The sequence below is a fragment of the Scyliorhinus canicula genome, chromosome 14, assembly GCF_902713615.1.
Source record: "Scyliorhinus canicula chromosome 14, sScyCan1.1, whole genome shotgun sequence".
Classification (NCBI taxonomy): Eukaryota; Metazoa; Chordata; class Chondrichthyes; order Carcharhiniformes; family Scyliorhinidae; genus Scyliorhinus; species Scyliorhinus canicula.
In genome coordinates, this window is record NC_052159.1 from 72138894 (window position 1) to 72166033 (window position 27140).

Here is a 27140-nt window from a genome sequence, read left to right on the forward strand (position 1 = left end):
TCCCGCACGTGTATTTTCTAACAAGTGGCAAAACCCTTTGAGTTTCTCCTTTCTATTCCTAGGGCAGCAAAGTCAATGCAAAGGGCTGAATATTTCCCAGGCTATGGAGGTGGGTTAAGAGCCGGGGTTGGGAGTGAAACCTGATTATAGATTTCAGGTCAGCTACCCGCTGCAGAGATTGTGATCAAGTCTTTGTGGAGATAACTAAGCGAGTAAGCAATCTCTTTCCAATACAGCATGATGTAAATGATGCAAAACCAGCGCCAGAATTCTATTTGCCACTACCCTGACCCACTATTGACCCTTGCCATTTACCTTTCCTCTAGTTCTCAACACTTAGTTCGAGGCAGCTAGCTGCAGTGCCTCTAGGGAATGACTTCCTCCCAGTGATGGGCCAAAGTCCCACCTTCTGCCAACCAACACTAGTTAGAGCATGAAATAACATCATGCCTGCTGGAGTCAGCACTGCCAAGCTCATGCCATCCTGAAACTTCTGGTCCTCATCACTTTGCACCATCATCAGGGAAATGCATCATAAAATGTTGAGCGATACTGACATGAAGGGCTGAAATTTTCCACTCCTGCAGGTTAAGAGAGAGCACTAGAACAAATTCAGAACAGAAAGCGGAATTGTACGCTAGCGGGATTTTATGTTGCGGCCAAAATCAAATGAACATTTAAACAGCCCGCCACATAAAATTCTACCCGTAGTGTGCAGGTCAGCAGGTTAGTTAACTGATGACCCTGCCTCCGAGCAATCTTGTCAGTGACAGGGTCAACACAGCAGAGGCTACCCACCAAGCAATGGCAAGTTGCCAATTTCACCTATTAATGGACCAAATGGAAGGGAATGTTGACATCACTGCCCGGACCTTGCCTCCAGTGGTGGATGGATCCTCTTATGCCCGATCCCAGAATTGAACTGGATGTGACCCCCAAGCAGCAGGTCAGCTGGCCATCAGCATGGCCTCGCTTCTGCTTCTGTTGCATCAGCACCACAACATTTAGTATTCCACCAACACTTCTCAATGTGGTTAGTAGCTGAACCAATCATGACCAACTAATATGGTAGCCATGATAATCAAAAACATATTGATGAAGATGCTCTAAAGATGAATCTTGAAGACTTCAGGAAATAGGAGTATAGATATATCCTTTAGCAATTTGTTCCATTGTGAAATTGGCCATGGAATGAAAGATTGTCAATGCACTGTTTTGGAAACAAATGGTTTTTGTTTCCAAAAATGTGATAGCCAGAATCGCGGCTTCAGACCACCTTTCCACAGTGATAGCCTGATAGCTGTGGCTTTGTGTGAGGATTTTTTTCTTGAAATGCTACATGGTCACCAGCCTGCTTCAGCAATGCCAACTCTCAAGGCAGGGTTGCTAAATACGCATCACAGTTGATCCTCTGATTTGGGCCACTTGTCGGTTCCTGACCTAGAACAAAGGCCAAAATCAGGAGCACGATCAGATCGGGTATGTCTAGTCCAAGGAGTTATTTTATGAGAGCAGAAAGAGAAAAAATTGTTTTGGCATCAATGAACATGTCTGACTAGAAACAAAAACAAAATCTCAACAGATCTGACAGCATCTGTGGGGTGGGAAACACAATTAATGTTTTGAGTCCTTATGATACTTCTTCACAGCTCTTCTGTGAAGTTCCATTGTGAAATACGCACTGGCACAATATATGTGGTAACGCTGCAAAAACATTCTAACTCCGTATTATTATTTGTTTAAAAATAACACCAATACACTTTGGTACTTTTACCGACTTTATTGTGAAATTAAACCTTAAAGACTTTTGTGTACATTTGTGATTTATATCAAACATATAGTGGAGGAAAAAAAAACAAAGGGTACAAATTCACAATTTATATGGCCTCGTCTGAAAGAAATGCTCTATACTATTTGAAACAGCAAAGTGAATTTTGAAAATGAGTTTTGAAAATGATGTAAAACAATTGAGTACACAATTAAATACAGGAAATTTTCATTCATGGTGGATTCATTTATAAAATGACCTTCCCTCCACAAATTGTAACTTGTGTTAGCTTATTGGCAGTGCAAGAAATGTTAATACATTTTTATATCTACTGCTACTTTTTTAAAGCAACATTTATTAAGAGTTCCTAGTAGATTCCCTTCCCTGAAAAGCATTAAGTGCACTAGCAGAAGTTTTATATCTGGAATTACAACCATTATTGATTCCCAAGCAGAAAAGATTTATTGCCTTCCACCCTACAACTTGCCATGTAAGAATTTGTGACCTCTGTGTACAGAAACAATGTCCGCTTGACTTTTGGAAATGCCAAATTAATGTCTGAAACATTAGCTATTTATTTTGGAAGCAAAGAACAAAATATTTGATTTAGCATTTAATTAAAATAAACACATGTTGCAATTTAATGTACTTCACAAACATAGTACATTTGTACAGATACAAATTTTAACTGTCATATATGCATTCCATCTCCATTCGTCCTCCGTTGTCCATTTTATGAGGTCTGATTGGTTTATGGTAACTGCCAGCCATACTTTAATGTTTTACAGGTTATATTTTTAACAGAAACAAACCTGTAGTTTTCAACATCTCTGGGCAGATTTGCTTCCCAGTTAGTTCCTATATAGAACCAATTACATGAATGAAGCAGTGAATTTTACAGTGTGACAAGTACCCAGTCATGGCACATCTGTCAGATGGCATCCATTACCTGATATCAGTGAGTGATCTTAACACATCAACATTTTTGCCACTTCACTGGGCAGAGTTTTCAGGATGGCGAGCAGTTGGTGCTCACCATCCTGAGAGTTGATGTGTAATGCGCTCCCACTGAGCCAGAAGCCCACTGTCATATTACACTCAATTGTGTTCTGATTGGCTGTGGGCAGGATTTCCATCTGCCCCTGGAAGCAAGTCCTGCCTTGACGAGCAGTTGGCCAATCTGATCAGCTGCCAGGTCTCCAACCTGTCCAGGCACTGCGCTGTAGTGGCCAAATGAGGCACTGCAGCACTCTGCCTGGAACAAAATCTCTGACTGTTAAGGTAAGTCCTGGGGGTGGGAAGTAGGGATTCCTTGGGAATCAGGAGATGGGGGGGGGGGGGGGTTGTGGTATTTGGGGAGGGGGATAGGCCAGGATGGGTAGAGGGTGGACCAGAGCTCATTGGACCCAGAGGGGAGGCCTCAATCCCCCCTGCCATATCCTGCCCAAAGTGGATAATTGTTTCTTTTTTTGGTTTCTTACCCTGCTCTGACCCACGCCTGACAGCCTAAAAATTGATGCTGTGCAAGAAAAAGCCTTTAAGTGGCCATAGGACCTTAGTAGGGGAAAGTGAAGTTTCCCAGCCGAGATCCTGCTTGCCCAACTGCAAACCTTCATTTGGGTGGGATCTTGGGAGGAATAAGGTCCGTGCAATTTTACACTCAACCTCCCAGCCACCCCGCCGTGTCAGAATCTGCATGGGCAGAACGTAAATTTCTGCCCAGTGTTCCTGATGGGGAAATCGGCCAGCTGGCTTTAAATGAAGTCTGGATGGTAAAATACCTTGGTCTAATTTCTGGCATTGTGACTGCGAATTTCCACAAACTGAGTGGAAGTACAATCAAAATCATACCCTCATGTTTCTATGTCTCTCACGTACTCTGTCCAGGGGATTAATTCAAATTTTTTAGCATTGACAAGGAGTTGGACGGTTTAATCCGATGAATATAAGTTAGATGGCAACAGTATAGTGGAGAAACTACTGGAAGGGAATGGGCGCAAATAAGAACAGGTCAAATAAATGAAAGTGTTAAACTGGCTAACAGAAATCGGAATTAGATTTCAGTGATTGCACTTTGTGGAATTTTTGATTGTTGAAGAAAGCGTAAATATTTTGTGTCAGTGAAGCTTCGTTGTTAGAGCATAATTGATTCACATTCATACAACACCAGACCATTCCTCATTTGGGGGAATTAGGTTTTTTTGTACTAAGGTGCAGAATGTCACTGCCGCTGTGCTTTATTATTCTGGATGTTGCATAAAAACTTGTAATCTCCAGACTAGATATAGCACAGTTAAATATGAAATAAGCTCTTGCTTATTGATCTTTACAACATGCTTTCGAGGGCAACTCAGATAAGCAACTTTTACAAGATTAGTTTGGAATTTCCATTTCACACAAAGCTACCCTATAGGTTCACTGAGTGAGATCGCCAATTTATTTCAAACTGTGACATATATTGGTCAGGACCAAGTTTGAGACTGTAAAAGTTACTTCACAAAGATATAATAAGTCAAATTGATCTCCAACAATGGTGCAAAACAGGCTGAATCGGCATCTGATTTTTCATGGAACCTGTTTCTATTTTATAGTTTAACAAGATTTTTTAATTTCAACCAAATAAAAGCAACCAACATGGAGTCTCTAAAATGAGTCTCTGTCATAACCCGCACGAGGATCACAGACATCTTCCCATGGGATTTGTGGAGTACTAGCTTCCCAGATAGGGGGCAGAGGTTACCCACCTCGGGCTCGTTGTGTACTGACATAAAAGCTGACCCAAAGCAGGGCCTAGACAGACCAGCTCTCCCAGTAAGGATTGCGCTGGGAGTGAGATGTTGCTTCACGCAGAATTTTGTATATAGTTAAACTAAATTAATGTTCAACGTTCGCCTGCTTCTTCAAGTTACTAAAATCTCCAAAAAGAGTTTGAACCATTATTCTGTGAACTTGATTCATTCGGCGGGGTAACAAAATCAGCTGCCAATTCACTATAAACCTATTCTTAAATCTGGGTGGATAAATTTCATCCCCAAGATTTTTATTTTATTAATTGAGGCTGGATTCAGGACCAAATCCCAAGCAATATCTTAGTTAACTTAATTTCCGAGACCTTGATATGAGGAAAATCATACAAGATACGACATAGCTCATAAGTATTAACAGACTGTTGGATCGAAATAATAATGCACAGCATGAGCTAAAACATACTACCATGTTTTTAATAAATTTCTAAGACAACTATTTTAAATAAACTTTCATTTAAAACACTAACTGAAACAAATGGATTCACATCTTTGTTTAAAACTGCACATAGGAATCATGGAGTTAACACATTCTTTACTAACTTCAGAACCACTTCTCATGCTCCTGGTTCAGATGACACCACATGATAAATTCACTGCTCCATACTCTCCAACAGGGAGCCATGCTAAAACAAAACGTGGATTGGAGATAGGGCTACAACATTACAAAGCAGATTCTCCCACTAGCATATCTTCAAATGGGGATTCCATTGAGATGACAGAATTGGTGATCTTATCTTTACATTCCCAAAGCAAACCAATACCAGTTAATGAACATCAGCAGTGCGTTAAAATTATATTAGAACCTTGAACAAATTTATTTTAACTTCCAGTGCACAATTGTGAATTACACAGGATAGGAAAGTAACTGATATCACAGACTTATTAAAGCTTTTTAGCAATATATAAACTATGGAGTATATTTTCCATTTTTGTATTCCTACGCCTGAGCCTTGTCTGCCGAGAGTACATATTGGAAAATGGAGAGCGTAAAGCCCTGATTTTCATTCTTCAGCTAATTTAAATTTATAAAGCAAAATTTTGATTATATTCTATATGCTAAACATTACTTTCACATTTTAAGAGATTAAAGCTGAGCAAGAAGTTAACCCCCGTGGCTCAATAATGAAATGCTGACTAAGATACACAGTCAGTGTTAGATAAATTGGTGACTGTAAAAACACTATGGTTTAACTTTGTGTTTCTGGATCTATGCAGGAGCAATGAGTCAATGTTCCTTCACAAGGCTGCTGTCCAGTATTCGCTGTGCAAAATGACATTTGTCTGGATGTCAGCTGAGCAAAGGAGAATATCCCTTTTGCAATCTATATCTAAGTTCAAATGTGAAGAATAACTATTGCAGTGAAGAACAGGAGGACTGCAGATGACCCAACATAACTCCTGGAGAAAAGGAGAGAAAATTGAGGGAAGGGGAAATCATAGCATGAGAATATGAAGTGCAATTGAAATGGTCAGAGTTCCTCATCGCCAACTTTATCCAATGGCAAAGAATACCCGATGTTCTTTTTCTTATTTTGGGCAGTGCGTCCAACCTGAAAGAAGAGTAAACCTGCAACTAAAGAAAAGAATATGCCTGCAGGAGCCGCCATGAAAGACCAACCAAATTGAATGTTGAGCTTTGGATGTGGACATAATTTATGTGGTTCAATAATCTGGTCCACCACAGCAACGAGAGCTTGAATCCAATAGACATACATCATAATGGAAAATGCGGACAAAATACCTAAAAAATAAAAATAATTGTAGTCAATACAACAGGAAAACATTGATATTTGTACGTTTTACTAATCGAGGTTTTTAACTGGTACCTACCATGTGAAGATTTATTTGTGCAGCACCAAGTAAACACTAGCCAGTTTTACTGCGATGGTCATAATGTCAAAAGGCTCAACTTTCATTATTTTTCCTTATATTTTTAACAGATTCAGTGCATATATCTGCAAATCTGCATGTGACAAACATGACTTTATTGCTCTTCAGTTTGGGTTCCGCCAGTGTCACTCAGCTCCTGACCTCATTGCAACTTTAGTTCAAACATGGACAAAAGAGCCAAATGCCAGAGGTGAGGTGAGAGTGACTGCCCTTGACATCAAGGCATCACTTGACTGGCATCAATGATCCCTAGCTAAACTGGAGTCAATGGGAATGAGGGTGAACACTCTTCGCTGGTTGGAGTCATACCTGGCACCAAAGAAGGTGATTGTGGTGGATGGCGGTCAGTCTCAGCTCCAGGACATCATTACAGGAGTTGCTCAGCTAGTGTCCGAGGCCCAATCACCTTCAGCTGCTTCATTAATGACCTCCCATTACATGTCTAGAAGTGGGGATGTTTGCGGATGACTGCACAATGTTCAGCACCATTCCTGATTCCTCTGATAATGAATCAGTCCATGTTCAAATGCAGCACAATCTGGACAATATCCAGGTTTGGACTGACAAGTGGTAAGTTACATTCGCGCCACAGAAGTGTCAGGCAATGACCATCCCCTACAAGATAGGATCTAACCATCGCTCCTTGACATTCAATGGCATTACCATCGTTGAATCCCCCACACAATTAACATCATCGGGGTTACCATTGATCAGAAACTGAACAGGACTAGCCATATTAATACTGTGGCTACCAGAACAGGTCAAAGGCTAGTGATCCTATGGTGAGTACTCACCTCCTGACCCCCCTCCCCCCCCCCCCCCCCCCCAAAAGCCTGTCCACCATCTACAAGGCACAAGTCAGGAGTGTAATGGAGTACTCTCCACTTGTCTGGATGAGTGCAGCTCCAAGAACACTCAAGAAGCTCGACACCATCCAGGACAAAGCAGTCACTTGATTGATACCTTTTCTACAAACATTCAATCTCCTCACCATTGACAAACAGTGGCAGCCAGGTGTACCATCTACAAGATGCACTGCAGTAACTCGCCAAGATTTTTTTGGCAGGACCTTCCAAACCCACAACCACTACAATCTAAGAGCAGCAGATACCTGGAACCCCACCAGCTGGAGGTGTTCTTCCAAGTCACTCACCACACTGATTGGAAATATATCGCCATTCCTTCACTGTCACTGGGTCAAAATTCTGGAACTCCCTCCCTAACAGCACTGTGTGTGTATCTACACCTCAGGGACTACAGCGGTTCAAGAAGGCAACTCACTGTCGCCAATTCTCACCGGAGACGCCAACAATGTTGCTCCTTTTAACTGGATACTGATATGACAGTTATTAATGATGATATTGCTTTTCACATTCGCCAGGTATTAAATGATACCACCACAAGGTTTTACGGATATCGAGCAAAGACCAAACAACCAGTTAGTTAGTTCAAGTTCAATGATAGTTTATTTACACACAAGAATTACTTTGACATGCAACATGAAACACTACAAGCTAAGTTACACCTAACACTACAACAACCTGTACTTAGCCTCAGGCACCCGGCTTTATGCAGAGGAACAAGGCCTTTGTTCGGATCTTGCGTGGCTGGGTCTGGAGAAGTGACTTTGTTTCTGCTGGGCTCATCCGTCTGGAAGTGATCGTTGGTCTTGAACTTGTCTTCTGGTCGTGATGCTGCACTTGGTTTTAGGTGTAAGTAGGGGCCAAGAGGCACCGAGTGCCGGGGCAAAGAGAGACCGAACACATGGCAGTGTCTCTCTTTATCCTTCTGGGGTTTTGTGCTCTTTTGCATGGTCTTTAGCTTTGGACCCAATAATTTGGCAGGCTTTGATTACTGCCTTCGATTTTGGGCAATAAAGGGGCGGGTGCCTTGATGGCAGGACGTGACCTGAGCGGTCATTGACCTTGGCTTTTTGGGCTCCCTGAGCAAAGGGAGTGGTGCCGATGAGTCTGTTTCTGTATCTGTTACCTGAGTACAGGTCTTTTGTTCTGGGGAAATGGGCCATTAGAATACAAAGTAGCTGGAGGTTTTAATAACGTCTAATTATCTGAGTTGCCAATATACATAAACTCTGAGCGTCTGAGTCCTGGATTGACCATATTTCCTCTTGTCCTTTGCAGGTGGCCATATTTCCCGGGATCCTTTGTCAGTGGCCATCCCAGATGGCTACATCCCGTCCTTTTGATCCTGAACGTTTGATCCTCATCCGTCCTTGGTGTGCCAGTTACCCTTGGTCAAGGACAAGTTCTACACTACTCTGTCCTATGTTTTTGGAGCATTTACCTAATTTCATCAACACATCATAAATTCATAAACTCTAAGGGGCCACTATAAAATATTTAATCATTACACATTTAACTTATTTACAGAAGGGAACCTCTAACTATCATTACCTAAGCTACTCTCATGCTGCTGGCAAATATCAAAAAGGAACTTATGTACAATACAAAATTTTTAAAGAAATAAACAGCACCATCATAACTCTACTTAATCCATTACAGTCACAGAATAAGTACAATCTTTTTATTTTGTCAGTGAAAAAGGTTTAAAAGATTTGTGGGGTTTGTTGGATTCCAAGGAAAGGGGCTCTGAGTATGTATATCAGGGAGCAGGAAGCTCTCCTTCGCCATTTGCGGAGTCTAAGTGTCTGAACAACATTGCAGAGTATTGCTATTACCAAAAGGGCTTCTATTGTACAGGGAAATTTTGTATAAATTTTTTTTTAATGTTTTCGCACCATGGAGGGTATCAGTGTTTATTTTCATGTGAGGTGTGGTGTCCGGGCTAGGGGTCTCATATTGTATGATCATGTCCGGGGCCGGTGTGGTGTGGGATACAAAGGCTGTCAACACACGCAGTTGTAGGAGTCCAGCAATGATCACAATGGAGGTCATCAGTCCTGTCTTCATCTTGTCTTCATGTTCTTCATTCTTCATATATTCCTGAGGGTGCAGCATGATATCTGTTATTATCATTGGTTAACATCTCATTTTGTTTGTCTTTCTCTCTTCAACTTCAATTACCCATTAGAATCGTCACCACGTGTGACTACCTCATTTTGTTTTTTGAAATAACCATTTTACAGACAAGACATCGGAAAAAAAAAGTTATGTTTAAGTGTAAGGAATCTCACAGCTTGTGGTTGATGCGGTGAGCAGACAATTTCTCCATCCAGGGTCCAGAGGTAGTTCACGTATAACAACAAATGTGTAGCAACTAAGTGTGCCAAACATGTAAATAGCAGTTGGGGTAGCGACCAAAGAGTCGTGGAAGGTAAAGAGTTGAGTGTACAGGCTGTGGCAAAAGGCATTCTTTAAACCACACTAAAGAGCTGATAAGGTGAAACAAATACCTGCCAAGGACAGTAAGGAGTGTAAAAGAACCATTCTAGATTACTTGAAGTGATCGAGCACGAGGTGTGTGTGGGCCGCGGCAGGGAAAGAATGGGTGCGATTCCCCGGGTAGGGCGGTGATCAGTGCCGTCGCTCCACTACCCGAGCTTGGCTGACCTGATGCATTGGAGGTCCTCAGGCAGGGTGGGGATTAGTGCCATTGCTCCCTACCTGGGTGACCGAATGCGGGAAAGAATTTATAACATATGAGATCCAACAATTTGTACCTTTAACGGTCATTGGGCAGTTAATGGCATCAGAAGAGTAACCATGACTGTATCGAGAAATTTTGTAACTGGCTGACATTAATTAAGACCATGTGAGATCGGAAGAATAAACTATATAACGAAATTGCGTGTCGAGCCGACATTAATTAAAACCATGTGAGATCAGAAGAATGAACTGCATCAAGAAATTTTGTGTCGAGCCAACATTAATTAAAACCATGTAACAATAAGAAAGAAAGCGGGCAGGTTCTGTTAAGTAATGGGTTAAGAAACATTTCAATTAGTTGTCTCATTTATGTTAAGTGTTCAATGATTGTCTCATTTATGTTAAGTGTTCAATGATTGACACTGATATGTAAAGGGGCTTCAGGTGGACTCTGGAGCTTGTGATGATCTGTAGAGTTCTGTGCAGAGTGCGTTTGAACCATTAAAGGTGCGTTGGTGAAAAAGGAGCTGAACTCTTGCCTCTTCATACCACAGCATCCAGTACATGTTAACAATGGTAGCAGAGGATGGGTGCTGTGTAAATGTGAAGGCTTGAAAGATACAATTTTTCCAGATGAAACCAAGGAGTGAAAAAAAAAGGGAAACATGGCTGAACCCAGGACAAAGATGGCTGGTTATGATTATCCTCCCCTATTTTCTGAAAGGGAATCATACGACCAATGGAGAAGTGCAGTAGTTATGTGGACTAAGGTGACTGCTTTAGGAAAGAGAAAACAAGGTATGGCATTGGCTCTTTCTTTACCATATGGCAGTAAAATCCGAAACAAAGTGCTTTCTGAGCTGGAGTTGGAAGAGTTAGACTCAGAAGAAGGTCTGGTGACTTTATTACTTTATATGGACAAGATTTATAAGAAAGATGACTTGTTAAGTGCGTATGAAGCATAGTCGGATTTTGATAAGTTCCGGAAAATGGAGGATTTATCTATGGAAGACTATATAATGGAATTTGGCAGACTATATAAAAAGCTGCAGAAACACAGGCTGGAATTTCCACAGTCTGTGTTGGCCTTTAAATTACTTGACTGTGCTAGAGTGAGCAACATGGATAGGCTCCTGGTTTTGACAGGAATTCAGTTTACGGATAACGATACCTTATTCGAACAGATGACAGCAGCTTCAAAAAAAATTGGGGAAACATTCGATTCCAATGGCTCTGTGACCCAAATACGTCAGCCTGCTGTAAGGCAGAATATGGAAGATACACTACTAACAGGATGGCGAAATCATATGGCTACGAACAGGCCTCAAGACTATAAAAGAAGACCGAGACAAGGAAATTATGAAGACAGAAACCCAGTTAGAATCTACAATAGGAGGATGAACCCCAGAAATGCACGGGGCATTATAAATCAATGTTTTCAATGTGACTCTCAATACCATTATGCTTTCAACTGTCCAACTCGTTATGATAGAGTATTTGAAGCAACACATGACACGGAAGAGTCAGAAGAGGAAAAAGATAGTGACCAGAAAGAAGGCATTGTCCTATTAACAAGTTGTTTTACGCCGGTAATGAGGGAGTTGGTTGCAGAATCTTTTAACTGTGCTGTATTGGACAGTGGCTGCACATCTACTGTGTGTGGGATTGACTGGTTAAAATGTTATCTGGAATCATTGGATGCTGAAAATCGTAACAAGGTTAAGGAATTTAAAAGTTCCACAAGTTTCAGGTTTGGGGATGATAATACTCTGAAGTCGCTGAAAAGAGTGGTGATCCCTTGCAATATTGCTGGAGTGAATCATTTTATTAGCACGGATGTTGTATCAAGTGAGATACCTTTGCTTCTGAGCAGACCGTAGATGAAGAAAACACACATGAAGCTTGATATGGAACAGGATAAGGCAACAGTTTTTGGAAAGACGGTGGACTTACAATTTACACAGTCGGGACATTATTATATTCCATTATTGACAAATAATGTTTCAAGTAGAGTGGTTAAGGATGTATTAATGACAGTTGATAATGCGACTTTAGCTGGTAAAAAGCTTATTGCAGTTAAACTGCATAGGCAATTTGCACATCCGTCTCCTCGGAGGCTGAAAAATTTATTAAAGGATGCAGGGGTAAGGGATGATGACTATTCTAAGCTGATAGAACAGGTTAGTGATCGCTGTGAAGTTTGCAGGAAGTACAGAAAGACACCAGCACGACCGATAGTAACCCTACCTTTGGCCAGGGATTTTAATGACATTGTGGCCATGGACCTTAAGATCTGGGATAAAGCAAATTTATTTTGCATTTTGTAGATTTAGCTATTAGATTTAGTCAATCAACGATTGTACGAAGTAAAGAAAAGAGAGTAATTTTGGACAAAATTGTGGAAAAATGGATCGGGACAGGAATGGGTCCACCAGCAAAATTCTTTACGGACAATGGGGGAGAATTTGCTAATGATGAGTTTAGGGATATGTGTGAAAACATGAATATCAGAGTTATGAACACGGCTGCCGAAAGCCCGTTTAGTAATGGTGTCTGCGAAAGAAACCATGCTGTTATCGATGACATGCTTTGGAAAATTTTGGGAGAACGACCAAACTGCACGCTAAATTCAGCTTTAGCATGGGCGGTACATGCAAAGAATTCATTGCAGATGATTGGGGGCTATAGTCCTTATCAATTAATGTTTGGTAGAAATCCTAAAATTCCCTCCATTTTGGATGACCAGCCTCCAGCTTGGGAAGGGACTACAATTAGCTCAGGTTTTGCTGAACATTTCAACGCATTACATAGCAGTAGAAAAGCTTTTTTGGAAGCAGAAGTCTCTGAAAGAATTCGCAGAGCTTTAAGACATAATGTACGGCCATCAGATGCCATTTTTCAACAAGGAGAAATGGTATACTATAAGATAGACAATTCTAATGAATGGAAAGGCCTAGGGAAAATCATAGGCATAGATGGCAAAACATTTATTTTGCAACATGGTAATCAAACTGTTAGGGTACATTCATCAAGGATAATGGGTACCGATTACAAATTTTCAAATTTAGACAGAGTAGACAGACAAGACGAGGAACCAGAGTCATCTGGTATGCATGTGTTACAGAACTATGAGGACCAGTTAACTGATATAGATAGGGTTTCTGTAGAGGAACACGACACTTCTGATAAATTAGATCAGGCCATTTTTCCGAAAGGGCAACTGCCAAAGGTTGGTACAAAAGTGACATACTTGCCTGAAGGGTCTAGTCAATGGAAGGATGCAACTGTTATTGGTAGAGCAGGGAAGGCCACTGGAAATTATAAACATTGGTTGAATGTACAGCATTCAGGGGAGGAAGTTAAGACAATGGATTGGGAAAACAAAGTTCAAAAATGGAGGGCACAGAAACGCAGTGCTAGTTCAGATAGTACATTGCATAGTGAACAGGTTCACAGGAAAAGGTCGAGAACTATTGAACGGACATCCCGCTACAGAAGAGAAAGATCAAGCAGTAGCAGTACAGAACGAGATACCAGACAGGAAAGGGGACGTAGTTTATCAAGATCTCGGAACAGGAGTAAGACTACGAATACTAATAGAAGTAGAAGCCCACATGCACGTGAGATTTTGGTGGCTTCAAATAAATTAGATGAAAAAGTTACCAAAGATGATAAACAGCAAGAATTGCATAGTTGGAGTGAATTTGGGGTATACATGGAAGTACCAGATAGGGGACAAAAAGCTCTATCCCACAGATGGATTTGTACAGAAAAGGTTCTTCCAGATGGAACTTATAAGGCAAAGGCCAGGCTTGTGGCAAGGGGATTTGAAGAAAACTTAGACAATCAGGACTTAAGGGTAGATTCACCTACAGCAGGAAAGGTTATTTTAAAGATCTTCTTGGCTCTATTAGCCACAAAGGCATGGGACTGCAAATCTATAGATATAAAAGTTGCCTTTTTGCAGGGGCATCAGCTCCAGAGAGACATTTTTCTCCGTCCTCCTAAAGAAGCAGCTAACACAGAAGGGGTACTGTGGAAGTTGAACAAATGTGAAAATGGATTAAATGATGCATCTAGAGTGTGGTACTTTTCGGTAAGGTCAGTTTTTTTAAAGTTAGGCTGTTGCCAGTTGAAAGCAGATCCTGCATTGTTTTACTGGCACTATAAAGGAAATCTTGCTGGCGTCTTCATGATGCATGTCGATGATTTTTTGTGAGGTGGGACTAGTGATTTTGAAGCTATTGTAATCTCTGGTTTGAGGAAAGAATTCAGGGTTGGAAGTCAGGCTTCCGGTGCATTTAAATATATTGGTTTGGAAATCGGACAGACTCAGTTAGGGGCAACTTTATGTCAGCAATCTTACTTGGAAAGCATCAGTCCAATAGCAATTAGTCGTGGCCGGGTTTCACAAAAAGACGCAATGGTTTCGAAGATAGAAAAAGAGCAACTGCGAAGTTTAATTGGGCAACTGAACTGGTTAGGAAGACAGACTAGACCGGACGTGAGTTTTGATGTTTTAGAGTTGAGTACAAAGGTTAATGATCCCAAAGTGGAAGACATAATAAGAGCAAATAAAGTGTTGGCCAAACTAAAAATGCAGGAGAGTGTTTTGAAGTTCCCTGTTTTAGGTGATCCTAGGCATTTGAAACTCGTCCTATGCAAATTTATGTGATGGAGTTTTAAGCGTAGGAGGTTTTATAATTTTTCTTTTGGGGAACAATGGTAAATGTTGCCCTCTTGTGTGGGAAACAAAGAAAATAAGGAGAGTGGTCAAAAGCACTTTGGCTGCCGAGACTTTAAGCTTAGTGGAAGCGGTGGATATGGCCTTTTATATAAGTCAGATATTGACAGAAATTTTGGAATTAGAGGATTTAGGTAATATTCCTATTGACTGTCACATTGACAATAAATCTCTGTGGAAAAATGTGCACTCTATAAAAAAGTGTCAATGAAAAGAGGTTACGGATGGACAGAGGGGAAATAACAAAAATTAAATGGGTTGACAGTAGCTACCAACTGTCAGACTGTTTCACGAAAAGAGGGGCTAGGTCACAGAAACTTTTAGATATCGTGAATGAAGGGCGCCTGTTTCTGTGAATTTTTTTTTCTTCTACTTAAAAAAAAAGGGGGGAATCAGGTGTGTGTTTTAGTTTCTTGAAATTTTATTTTTACCTAATTGTTTTTTTTCTCCAAGGAAGGGGAGACTGTTAAGTAATGGGTTAAGAGACATTGCAATTAGTTGTCTCATTTATATTAAGTGTTCAATGATTGTCTCATTTATGTTAAGTGTTCAATGATTGACACTGATATGTAAAGGGGCTTCAGGTGGACTCTGGAGCTTGTGATGATCTGTAGAGTTCTGTGCAGAGTGCGTTTGAACCATTAAAGGTGTGTTGGTGAAAAAGGAGCTGAACTCTTGCCTCTTCATACCACAGCATCTAGTACATGTTAACAGGTTCCATCAGGAAATAGGACACAGTAATTCACATGCGGTTCCTTTTGCTCATCATCTGGACACCTCAGGGTTCCATATCAAAAAGCGTCGCAGAAGGGTTATCATGATGGGAGTCAAACTGTGAGTCATCACCATCTCCCAGTTGCCAAACCTGTGTCTGTCGTTTCTGTGCCGTGGTCGCATGGGCCATCGTGGGATCCGAATCGTCATTCCTTACTAATCGACAAGAGTTGTCGCGGTGCCAATGGAGGGTTGAGGGGTTGTCATGAGGGCAGTAGCTGCAAAGGACAAATTTCTGTTGTCGGGCGGTGGCTCTGGCTGTGGCAGTGAAAAAGGGTACGGGGGCCAAACATGTCCTGGTCGTGGTTCCAGGGGCTGTCGCTGTCATCCGAATCAAGCTTAAGGTGGAAAGGCGTACCTTTGGGCGGAGACAAGGTCAGGTTTGTGGGCGTGGGCATGCTGTCCTGGCTGGGAGGTGGGGCTGGTCTAAGTTGTCAATGGGCGGTATCGTCTGCCATTGCTAGGGAGACCTGGTGGGAGTAGCTACATTGGGTTCCATAAACGTTAAGCTGGCTGATATGGAACCAACCTGTTTTTCCATTGGGGTATGTTATTTTGTACACAGAGGGGCTCACTTTATCTGAAATGGAGTAAGGTCCTGCAAATGTAGGGGTGAGGAACAAACTGGGATTATACAGTGAAACCATCACTTGCTGACCGACTGTATACACTTCAGGGTGGACTGTTTTATCAAAGTAGGCCTTACTCTGCTTTTTCCCAGCGCCTAGTCGGAGAACTGCAGCGAGCTGGGTTGCTTTAATATTTTCCTGAGTTGTCAAACTGCTTTTTCGTGGGTGAGGGCGGTGACTGTGGGGCTGGCCAAATCAAGTCCGAATAAATATTCAGTTCCTTTCATGGATCGTCCAGTCATAAGTGTGTGGGGGGTGAATCCTGTGGAACTTGATACTGTGTTCCTAATAAACATAAGTGCAAATGGGAGAACTGTGTCCCATGTAGTGTTGTGTTGTTGCACCATTTTCCTAATAGTCGCTTTCAAGGTCCGATCCATACGTTCCACAATACCGCTGGATTGGGGGTGATAAGCAATGTGGAATTTTTGTTTTATTCCAAAAACCATTAGGACATTCTGCATTACTCTGCCAGTGAAATGGGAACCTTGGTCTGACTCAATGCTGCAGGGGAGTCCCCAGCATGTAAATATCTGCTGTGTTAAGATCTTGGCTGTTGCCTTAACCGTGTTTGGCCTGGAGGGAAATGCTTTCACCCATTTTGTGAAGGTGTCGACTACTACCAACACATATTCAAAACCAGTTCTGCAGGGGGGGAGGGGACCAATGTAGGCGAGCTGTAAATTCGTCCTTGGGCCATTAACAGGTTGGGTGTGTCTTAGTTGTCCTTTCCTGGAGCACCTTTCAGGATTATTCTGTGCACAGATTAAATAACTCTCAACATAATGCGTGATGTCTGCTTTTAAATCGGGTCACCAGCACAAAGGTCTTAAATGGGCAATGGTGGTTTCCCTTCAGGTTTCCCCTGATGTCCATGTCTGTCATGAAACTGGCAAATTATCTGGTTTCTGTCCTGGGTGGGGACCGCATAAATTCCATTCTTTAAAATTATATTGTTCTGTACCGTCAGTGAGTCCTTGAATTTGTCGTAGGGGGCTGGGAAGTTACCGTTTAAAACTTGCTTAAGAGTGTCGTCTGCCTTTTGGGCCTGGGTTAAATCTTCGAATTGGTCCATGAACCTGGCCTGCGTGTATTGGTTCACTCTCGGGTAGTTGCCAAAAGTAACCGTGTTGTGATCCTGACTTGGCTAAGGCGTTACGTCTGCCTTTACGTTACGGGTTGGGGAGGAACAATGATGGCTTCTCACTTTGATTATGCCGTATGTGCGGTCTTTTGCTGCCTCAAGAATCTGCTTCAATAATGGGGCTGAGGGTAGGGGTTTACCATCAGCAGATGTGAATCCTCTAGATTCCCACTGGGGCAGGAATTCTGTCAAACTATTGCAGACATATAAACTGTACGAATATATATCTACGGGGGTCGAGAAAGAATCTGGGTGCTGCACTACATATGCTATAGCTGCTAATTCGGCTGCTTGTGATCCTAGGTGGCCGGGCAATTTTAAAGATATTTCCTCTAATGCGTGTCCCTGCGCGTCTTCCACATAAATTACATAGAATTACATAGAATTTACAGTGCAGAAGGAGGCCATTCGGCCCATCGAGTCCGCACCGGCTCTTGGAAAGAGCACCCTACCCCTACCAAGTTCAACACCTCCACCCAATCCCCATAACTCAGCAACCCCACCCAACACCAAGGGAAATTTTGGACACCAAGGGCAATTTATCATGGCCAATCCACATAACCTACACATCTTTGGACTGTGTGAGGAAACCGGAGCACCCGGAGGAAACCCACGCACACACGGGGAGGATGTGCAGACTCCGTACAGACAGTGACCCATGCCGGAATCGAACCTGGGACCCTGGAGCTGTGAAGCGATTGTGCTATCCACAATGCTACCGTGCTGCCCTATATAAATATAAATATAAATACCGCATCCTGTTCTTCTTTTTCCATTGTCAATGCTGCAGGAACCATTTACATAAATTTTTTAAGAGTTATCCGTGGTCGGGGGATTCTGTATTCTGATGCCTGCTCGTGTGGGTAGTGATTTTGGAATAAAGGGCCCTGTGTGGTGTTTGGCTGCAATGATCTGGCACTCATGTGGGGTTCCTTCATACTACAGGTTGTCCACTAAAAATGTGTGGGTGTTTGTCCGTTTAATTGTGATGTCCCTTCCTTGTAATAAGTGTCCAGCGAGCTGCTCTGATCTGGCTAACTGAACCGTCCTTTAACCTACCATCTAACAATAGCTGCGTTGGAGTGTGCTCAGTTAAAATCGTTACGGGGTTGAGGCCTGGGATATATGCAAAATATTGAACTGCCCAAAAGACTGCAAGCAAGTGCTGTTTGCAGGCTGAAAGTCCTTGCCCCACGGGATCCAAAACTCGTGAGGCATAGGCTACATGTCCTAAACGATCATGTCTTTCCTGTAGTAGTACTGCAGAGAGGATTGGGTCGGTGGTCACTACTTCTATGGCATCGGGAGAGTGTGTGTCTGGTACCTGCAAAGCTGGGGCTGTTCCTAGGGCGCGTTTTAATTCATCAATGGCATCGGTGTGCTGAGGAAGCCATTCCCATTGGGTGTTCTTTTTAAGGAACGCGGAAAATGGGGCTGCTTTTGTGGCAAAATCATCTATATAGTTCTTACAATACCCAACTAATCCTAAGAATGGTCAGAGTGCAGTGACATTGTGGGACTGGGGCAATTTAACTATGATTCAATCCATCTCTGATCGACCTCTCTTTTCCCTTATGTGATAATGGTACCGAAGTAAAGGACCTTTTCTTTCAAGATCTGGGCTTTTTTCGGGTTGACTTTGCATCCAATTGATTGTAAGAGACCTAGCAATTCTGAAAGAAGCTTAACATGCTCTTCTTTTGTGTCCGTCTGTAAGAGTAAGTCGTCCACATACTGAATAAGGCATTCGGGTTGGGAAAATTTGGAAAGTCCGTTTGCCAATTGTCGGTGAAAGATGGAGAGGGAGTTGTGGAAACCTTGCGGGATGCATGTCCTCGTATACTGCTGTCCTTGAAATGTTTTTTTAAAAACTTACTGTTGGGAGTTTCCAGCTGAATCCGGTCGGAGTGAGGACAGAGTGACTACTGGGTAAGTAGTAAAGATTTAAATTGTTTGCGCGGGCCCATAACAGCTGATTGCTGTTCTTGTGTGGGGTGCAGTGGTTGCTAGTGAAGTGTTTTATTTTTACCTGTATTTAAGTTGGGCAGTTCCTAAACCCTAGACACTACACTTGTCGTGTCCCCCACTCTTCCATCTCCTTTAACCTAAGGGCTAGAGTGAATAACAGGTAAGCTCTTTCTTTCTTTTTTTTTATCTAGAGGGGATGGCAGGGAAGGCAGTGCAATGTTCCTCCTGCAGAATGTTTGAGGCAAGGGATGCCCTGCTGATTTCACCTGTGGGATGTGCACCCATCTCCAGCTTCTCAGAAACTGTGTTATGGAATTGGAGCTGGAGTTGGATGAACTTCGGATCATTCGGGAAGAAGAGGTGGTCATACATAGAAGCTTCAGGGATGTAGTTACTCCGAAGAATTAAAATCGATGGGTGACAGCGAGAGGGCTGGGGGGGAAGCAGTCAGTGCAGGGATCCTCTGTGGTCGTTCCCCTCCATAACAAGTATACCGGATACGTTTTGGATACTGTTGAGGGGAACGACCGACCAGGGATAAGCCATGGTGAACGGATCTCCAGTACTGAGTCCATCCCTGTGGCTCAGAAGGGAAGGAGGGAGAGCAGGAGGACAATAGTTATTGGAGACTCGATAGTTAGAGGGACAGATAGATGGTTCTGTGGCAGCGAAAGAGACTCACGGATGGTATGTTGCCTCCCGGGTGCCAGGGTCCACGATGTCTCGGACCATGTTTTCAGAATCCTTAAGGGGAAGGTGGAACAGTCACAAGTCGTGGTACACATCGGTACCAACGACATGGGTAAGGGAAGGGACAGGGATTTAAAACAGGAATTTAGGGAGCTATGGTGGAAGCTCAGAGCCAGGACAAACCATGTTGTCATCTCTGGTTTGTTGCCGGTGCCACGTGTTAGTGAGGTGAGGAACAGGGAGAGAGTGCAGATTTGAAGGCAGCTTTTGTCCACAATTATAAAAACCTATTTGTGCCTGTGCTCTGGGGTGCTGTCCTTCATTTCTGCCCTCATTTACCCATGTGGGGTCCTGAGTAGTCCTGACTGGATTCATATTCGCTTCTGCCTTCTCCTGATCTGCCTTTCTCTGTAGGGATTGTTCTCAAGCTCTGGAGAGTCTCTTTAAAACCCAAACTTCATTATGTGTGGCGTCTGCGGGGTCGTAATTTACACAAGCCTTTTTTGACCTGCTTCTGTGTCGTGGGAGACTAAAGTACGAGCCCATTTAGTTGTGTTGTCGTTATCTAAGGTTGTGCGGTTGAATTCCCAAAATACTGCTTTAACATGGATCTAAAGGCGACCTGCGTATCGGATGCTCTCCCTTCTTTTGTCTACATCGGTTCAAACCTTCTCCGGGATCTCTTCTGTTGTTTCCAATCGCGTCTAAAATAGCTGCCTTCATCTCCTGAGGCTTCCTCCTCCTACATTTTGGAGTTCTGGTAAAGCTGAGCTAACGGAGGGGTCAAGGCTCGTGACTATAAGCTTAACTTCCTCCAGTTTGTCCAGACCGTACATAACTGTTTGCAGTCCTACTCTCTCAAACAAATTATGGGGGTCTGCTGTGGGTTCAAATGGTTCAATTTTGGCGCAGGCATCTCTCAATTGGGTGATAGTTAGTGGGGTGGTGTAAACGAAATTGGGCCCCTCGCGATCCTGTGATGTGTGCTGTGTGGTGACTGGGTTCATGGGGGTGTGTGTTCCCTGTGCAGTCGGTGGTGCGGGTGCTTTCCTTTTTGGGACCTGGGGGGCTCTATTGTAATTTTCGGTATCCCCCACATATCTATGAGGGGTTTCATTTAGTTCTTGGCAATTGGCCAGTCTCCTGATCTAAATTCGGTCCAAAGATATCTCTCAAGCCGTTTTGCACTGAATGCAATGACTGTAATTTTTCTCTTTGTTACCTACATTTGGAGTGATCTACTGTACTCTGTCTTTGTTCCATTGTGGAACTATGGAGCGCTTGTAAAGCTGCCTTCAAATCTGTGCATTGTTTCTTTAGCTGTTCTACCTGCTGTTCCGTCTCTTCTCGTACCAAAATTGCGCGCTGTGTATCTTGGTAGGCCTTATCGTACTGGGTCTGAAAGCTGCTGAGGTGAACTATACAAGATTGGTGTGCCCGTTTGACATCAGCAATCTCTTTATCTTTAGCTGCCAACTGTTCCCGGAGTTGCTCATTAATTTTCTCACATTCACTAAAATGCCCTCATTCTTCTCCTCTTTCTCAACTAGCTGCCTGCGGAGCGTCCACACGACTGCCTCTGTGCCTCACAATTGTGTCAAACAGGTCACGATTGCCATTGGCATACGAATTCTCACTGCATTCTTTTTATGTACCTCAGTTAGATTGTCCCACCAGGTTTTGTCCAATGCTTCCTGGACCTGACTCTTCATTTGAACAAAACTTGGACCAAAGGGGCCATCCTTTCCCCTTCAAATACTTCCTCTCTTCTTCCCATATGGGCACTGCTCTGCTCTGCTGGTGGCTGCGACCTCGGGTTCCTCTGGGTTCATTAGGCGTTCCATTGCCTTTGCTGCCATTGCTTCTGTTAACTCTTTTCCTATCGTTAATTTGGGACAGGGGGAATAAGGCAGCGATTTGAACAGCAGGTTATTTTCCGGTTCACAATACACCCGATAGCTTTACGCAACAAAATCTAACAAGTTTATCTTATATCCCTGTTAGTACACATGCAAGTTAATACACACTTCCAAATCTTCGAGATTTGATCGATGCAGACCTTACACTTGTGGTTTCTTTCACTTTTCTCAATTGGGTTTCTGATGCAAAGTTTTGTAGGTTCTCTCGGAGTGACAAAATCACTTCTCGGTCGAGTCCCACCCATGTCGCCAATAATGTTGCCAATTCGCACTGGAGACGCCAATAACGTTGCTCCTTTTACTGGATACTGATATGACAGTTATTAATGATGATATTGTTTGACAGAGTCGCCAGGTATCAAATGATACCACCACAAGGTTTTACTGGATATCGATCAAAGACCAAACAACCAGTTAGTTAGTTCAAGTTCAATGATAGTTTATTTACACACAAGAATTACTTCGACATGCAACATAAAACACTACAAGCTAAATTACACCTAACACTACAACAATGTGTACTTATCTTCAGGCATCTGGCTTTATGCAGAGGAACAAGGCCTTTGTTCGGATCTTGCGTGGCTGGGTCTGGAGAAGTGACTGTTTCTGCTGGACTCATCCATCTGGTAGCGATCATTGGCCTTGAACTTGTCTTCTGGTCGTGATGCTGCACTTGGTTTTAGGCGTAGGTTGGGGCCAAGAGACACCGAGTGCCGGGTCCAAGCGAGACCAAACACATGGTAGTGTCTCTCTTTATCCTTCTGGGGTTTTGCGCTCTTTTGGGTGGTCCTTAGCTTTGAACCCAATAATTTAGCAGGCTTCGATTACTGCCTTTGATTTTGGGCAATAAAGGCATGGGTGCCTTGATGGAGAGGCGTGTCCTGAGTGGTCATTGACTTTGGATTTTTGGGCTCCCTGAGCAAAGTGAGTGGCGCCAATGTGTCTGTTTCTGTATCTGTTACCTGAGTACAGGTCTTTTGTTCTGGGGAAATGGGCCGTTAGAATGCAAAGTAGCTGGGGGTTTCGATAGCGTCACGTTATCTGAGTTGCCAATATACATAAGCTCTGAGCGTCTGAGTCCTGGGTTGACCTACTTCCCATGGTCCTTTGCAGGTGGCCATATTTCCCGGGATCCTTTGTAAGAGGCCACCCCAGATGGGTACATCACCATCACCTTCTGAAGGGCAAATAGGGCGAGGCAATAAATGCTGGCATCACCAGCGATGCCCACATCCCATAAAAATAATTTTTTTTAAAATAAATTGACTATGTGCTTCTGCCTGTGTGATCTGTTTCTATTAGGTTGACTAAGTCTACAAGGTGGGGGAGTGTTATGGAGCATTTTGTAAATAAATAAAGTAACACTCTTTTTGGTCTCTTGAGTCTCCAGAGCCACTTGCACTAATAGAGTGGCAGCAATAGCTGTTCTGCTCAAATTGTGGTGGCAGCAATGAGTGTACTGCTCAGACTTTAGCTCAAAGGCCACAGGGTCACATGGACATAATGTGACCCCAATTTGTATATATGTTGGGAGGCTCCTGTCTGTTTCAGGTGGGTACCTCGTTAATTGCCAAAAGCAGTGACATTTCAAGCATTGGAGAGTTGTTAAGTGACCCATTCCATTATTAAAATGCTCTCCGCTATTCTAGATCACCACCTATTACAACATTTGAGGTTACCAATATCCGACAAAGCAGGAAATTTGAATGGATGCATGTTAAATAGGTGGTTTGAATAGTGGTTTTAGAGACTGTGCAAGTGACATTTTCTGCCCAAAGATTACGGAAGTTCAATCCACCAGAAAGCCAAGAATATTTGTTTGCCAGAAGTTATGTTTATGCCTTACAGATTGAAAAATAGTCCCAAGATCTCTCTTCTCGAAACTAGTGGGGTATTTTAGCAACTCTCCCATTGGTCATTTTCAGTGAACCCATTTCCAAATGTATTTACAGTATCTAATTGTTTCAGAATGTTTAATTTCCAACTTTCAAGTTGTCATATTAGATGACCAATGACATTATTATGTCTAAACTTCAAGTACAGAGAATATAGAAGCAATGCATTATCTGTCAATTATCAGTCTATCAGGCCTGGAATTTCTCAGGGCTCCTTCCTCTTGGTGCTCACATTGCAGTGTGCTGCTGAATTTGTGTTTACACATGTAAAAGGAACTTCACGGCATGAATAGGACCCACTGTGCCACCGTGTTGTCCCGACTTGTCTCTTTCTGCACTAGAAGAATTCTATGATTCTGTTTTTAGAGTCTGAAATGTTCATGTGAGAAGTGCTTGTGCAAGGAAATACATGACATTACTGATGTCAGCCATCAGCAATTAAGGTGCAACTTTATCGACAAGGTAATAAGCCTGGATAGAGGGATCTCTTAATAGACGATAGAAAAATAGCAGTCAATAATGGCCTTTCTTCAAAAGAATTCATAACAATTAGGTCAGAAGTATTGTTTGATGAATGTAACTTTGGAGAATTAACAGTTAAAATGAACACACTGCTTTCAACAGGATTTGGGAATAGGTACACCCTGAGCACCTATCAGTTTCTTTGATATAAGTAAAATATTGTGTATAAAGGATTTGTATTTCCAATAGTTCTTCAGAGACCATGAAAGATACCAAAACCAAAAAGCTACCCTCTTTGTACAGTTAGGCCGTCACTGAGCTGTATAAGAATAAAGTCTGTTCCATCCACTCCACCATCAAGTGTCTTATGCTTACTTGTTGTGAATCAGGGATTGTAGGACATTGAAAGCTAACAATCATATTAATAATAAAATAACTACATTCAAAACAAATAAGCTGAATTTCTTTCCAAAATTAACTACATTTTTTTGAACTGGATCTTTCATTTACTTTTCCTATTTACTCGTCAAAGCAGAGACCCAAAATTACACATACCAGCCAAAATAAAAAACCCTCCTCCAAGAAGGTATAGGGTGTCATGCCCTTGGAAAGCTTCATAAACAATGAGGCCAAATCCAATCCCAATGGTGAATACAGACAACACGATCAGCACACTCCATGAATGACGGAAGCCTGTAAAAACAAGTCAACATTCAGATCTAACACCATTGGTATCAATCAGAATGATCAGAGGCTGCAAGTTACCAGTTAAGCAAATAGTAAAGAAGTTCTTAACTATGCAATGTTAAAAATCACAATGAAGTTGTGTATTATCCCATGGTCAATGGGACTGACCTTGCTGTAGAGAACATGAAGGCCAACATTTACATGGAAATCAGACTGCAACCTCTGGGGACTGCAGATGCAGATTAAATACAGAAATTAGGAAACTGATGTTGAAGCTGCCCTGTGTCGAAAACTTCAACATTCGACTAAGACTTTTAGACTAACAGAGCATAACAGATAACAACACATTTAATGCTTTTAGCGATTTTTTACTTAACGAGGAGGGCGAGACATAGCGGGGTGCTTCTGATTCGCCTGGCCCACCAGCAGCATAGTCCCTTGATGACTGGGGAGCAGTTATTAAAGACTGCCCCAAGGTGGGGCGGCACGTGGCGCAGTAGTTAGCATTGGGACTACGGCGCCGAGGACTCGGGTTCAAATCCAGGCCCTGGGTCACTACTGTATTCGTGTGGACTTTGCACATTCTCCCCATGTCTGCGTGGGTTTCACCCCCACAACCCAAAGATGTGCACGTTAGGTGGATTGGCCATGCTAAATTGCCCCTTAATTGGAAAATAAAATAATAATTGGGTACTCTAAATTTATTGAAAAAAAAAGACTGCCCCAAGGCGAAGGAGTTCACCCTAGAACCATCCCCCACCACCACAAACACGCCCCTCACCCTTCACCCCTCAGCCCCCACCCCATCCTGGTACTACCCCGTGCCCAATTAGGTTACACGCTGTTTCGCTTTCAGGCCAATGTGGATGGTTTTTATGACAGAGGGGGATGATTTAGGTGTAGAGGCCTAATAATGATATACTTATTAATTCAAATGATGTTCCCGACATTGAACATCAGGAAACACAATCTGTCACTGAAGGAGGGAGGGGACAAACACATCACACATTTACATCGACATGAAACGCGATTTGGCTGTTTTCGTGCAATTTTCTGCTCCTGTCGCCGAAATCGCCTGATGTGATTTTGAGCAGGAATTCTTGGCCCTTGGGAGGTATTTTCCCATTGTTTGGTTTTGGTGTGGCTTTGGGTGGGAAAAGTGGACATTAGCTCGCCAGCCACAGCGATAGGTTTTTGTGTCATATTTCTGGGCATATGAGAAACAAAGATTTTTTACGTGATTCATGCTACCTCCATGGCATGCGACCTCTGATTCACCCATCCCACTATTACCTGAGAACGTCAATTACTGGGGCATTGCATTTAAAGGCTGCTCCAGCATTCTCCAGCCACTTGTTCAAGGTCCAATGCAGAGGATGTCTGCAAAGAAGTCCGTACCTCGATTCTCGGGGTGAGGATGAAGTGCCAGGGGTTGAATTTGAAGAGGTGTAAGAGCTTTCACCCACACTCTCTACCAGTGCAAAGACACACACCATGGTGGGAATTCGTTTTGTAGAAGTATTAGGGTCACAATCTGGTTAGCACCTCATTCTCTCTGATCCACAGCAGGCGGAGACAGGCTTATCCCAGAGAGCTACCACTCATAGGACTGCAGGAGCTCAGAGCTCTGCTGAGTCCCAGTCAGATGACATGTCTTTGGACTCAGTCATGCCTCAGTGGCTGGAGCTCCAAAGGCAAAGTTGGGAACACCAGGAAGGGATGTCAGCTGCACTCCTCAGATTGAAAGGCCCAATGGAGGAGTCACATGCGTTCCTGACTGTGGAGATCGTGCCAGCACTCGGAGGCAGCCAGATCAATAATGTAAACAAGACTTTTGTCCTGCACTGTTGGAGAGAATAAACTCCACAGTGCATAACGTGCATTCCATGGCACAGGACTTCACTCCATGGCACAGGACTTCACTCCATGGCACAGGGCATGAATTACATGGTTCAGGCACTTGTGGGCATCCACGTGTACCATTGCTAGAAGACCACAAGCTTTCTCGACCTCACTCCAGCTGTCCCAAGTCGACACTGCCAGGTGCCTGGGTGGAACTGCCAGGGTGCCAGATTGGCACTGTCAAGGTGCCCGGGTTCTAGGGGGAGTGCCAGGATACCACCTTCCCTGTCCACGACCACCCGGGGGGTCTAATGTCCTGCGAGATGCCCGAGGTGTCACCATGCCTGATCCATGC

The 27140-nt window shown here is 43.0% G+C and overlaps 1 protein-coding gene across 1 annotated transcript in view; it reads right to left on the reverse strand.

Moving 5' to 3' along the window:
* Positions 1–1760: 1760 nt before the first annotated feature.
* LOC119977313 (transmembrane protein 182-like) overlaps positions 1761–27140 on the reverse strand; it is a 117749-nt gene continuing 92369 nt past the window's right edge. Inside the window, exons 5-6 of the mRNA XM_038818080.1 lie at positions 24812–24949; positions 1761–6316 (exon numbers count right to left, since the gene is read on the reverse strand). Coding sequence (XP_038674008.1) covers positions 6045–6316; positions 24812–24949 — 410 coding nt within the window. The 3' untranslated portion in view covers positions 1761–6044. The remainder of the gene's footprint in view (positions 6317–24811; positions 24950–27140) is intronic.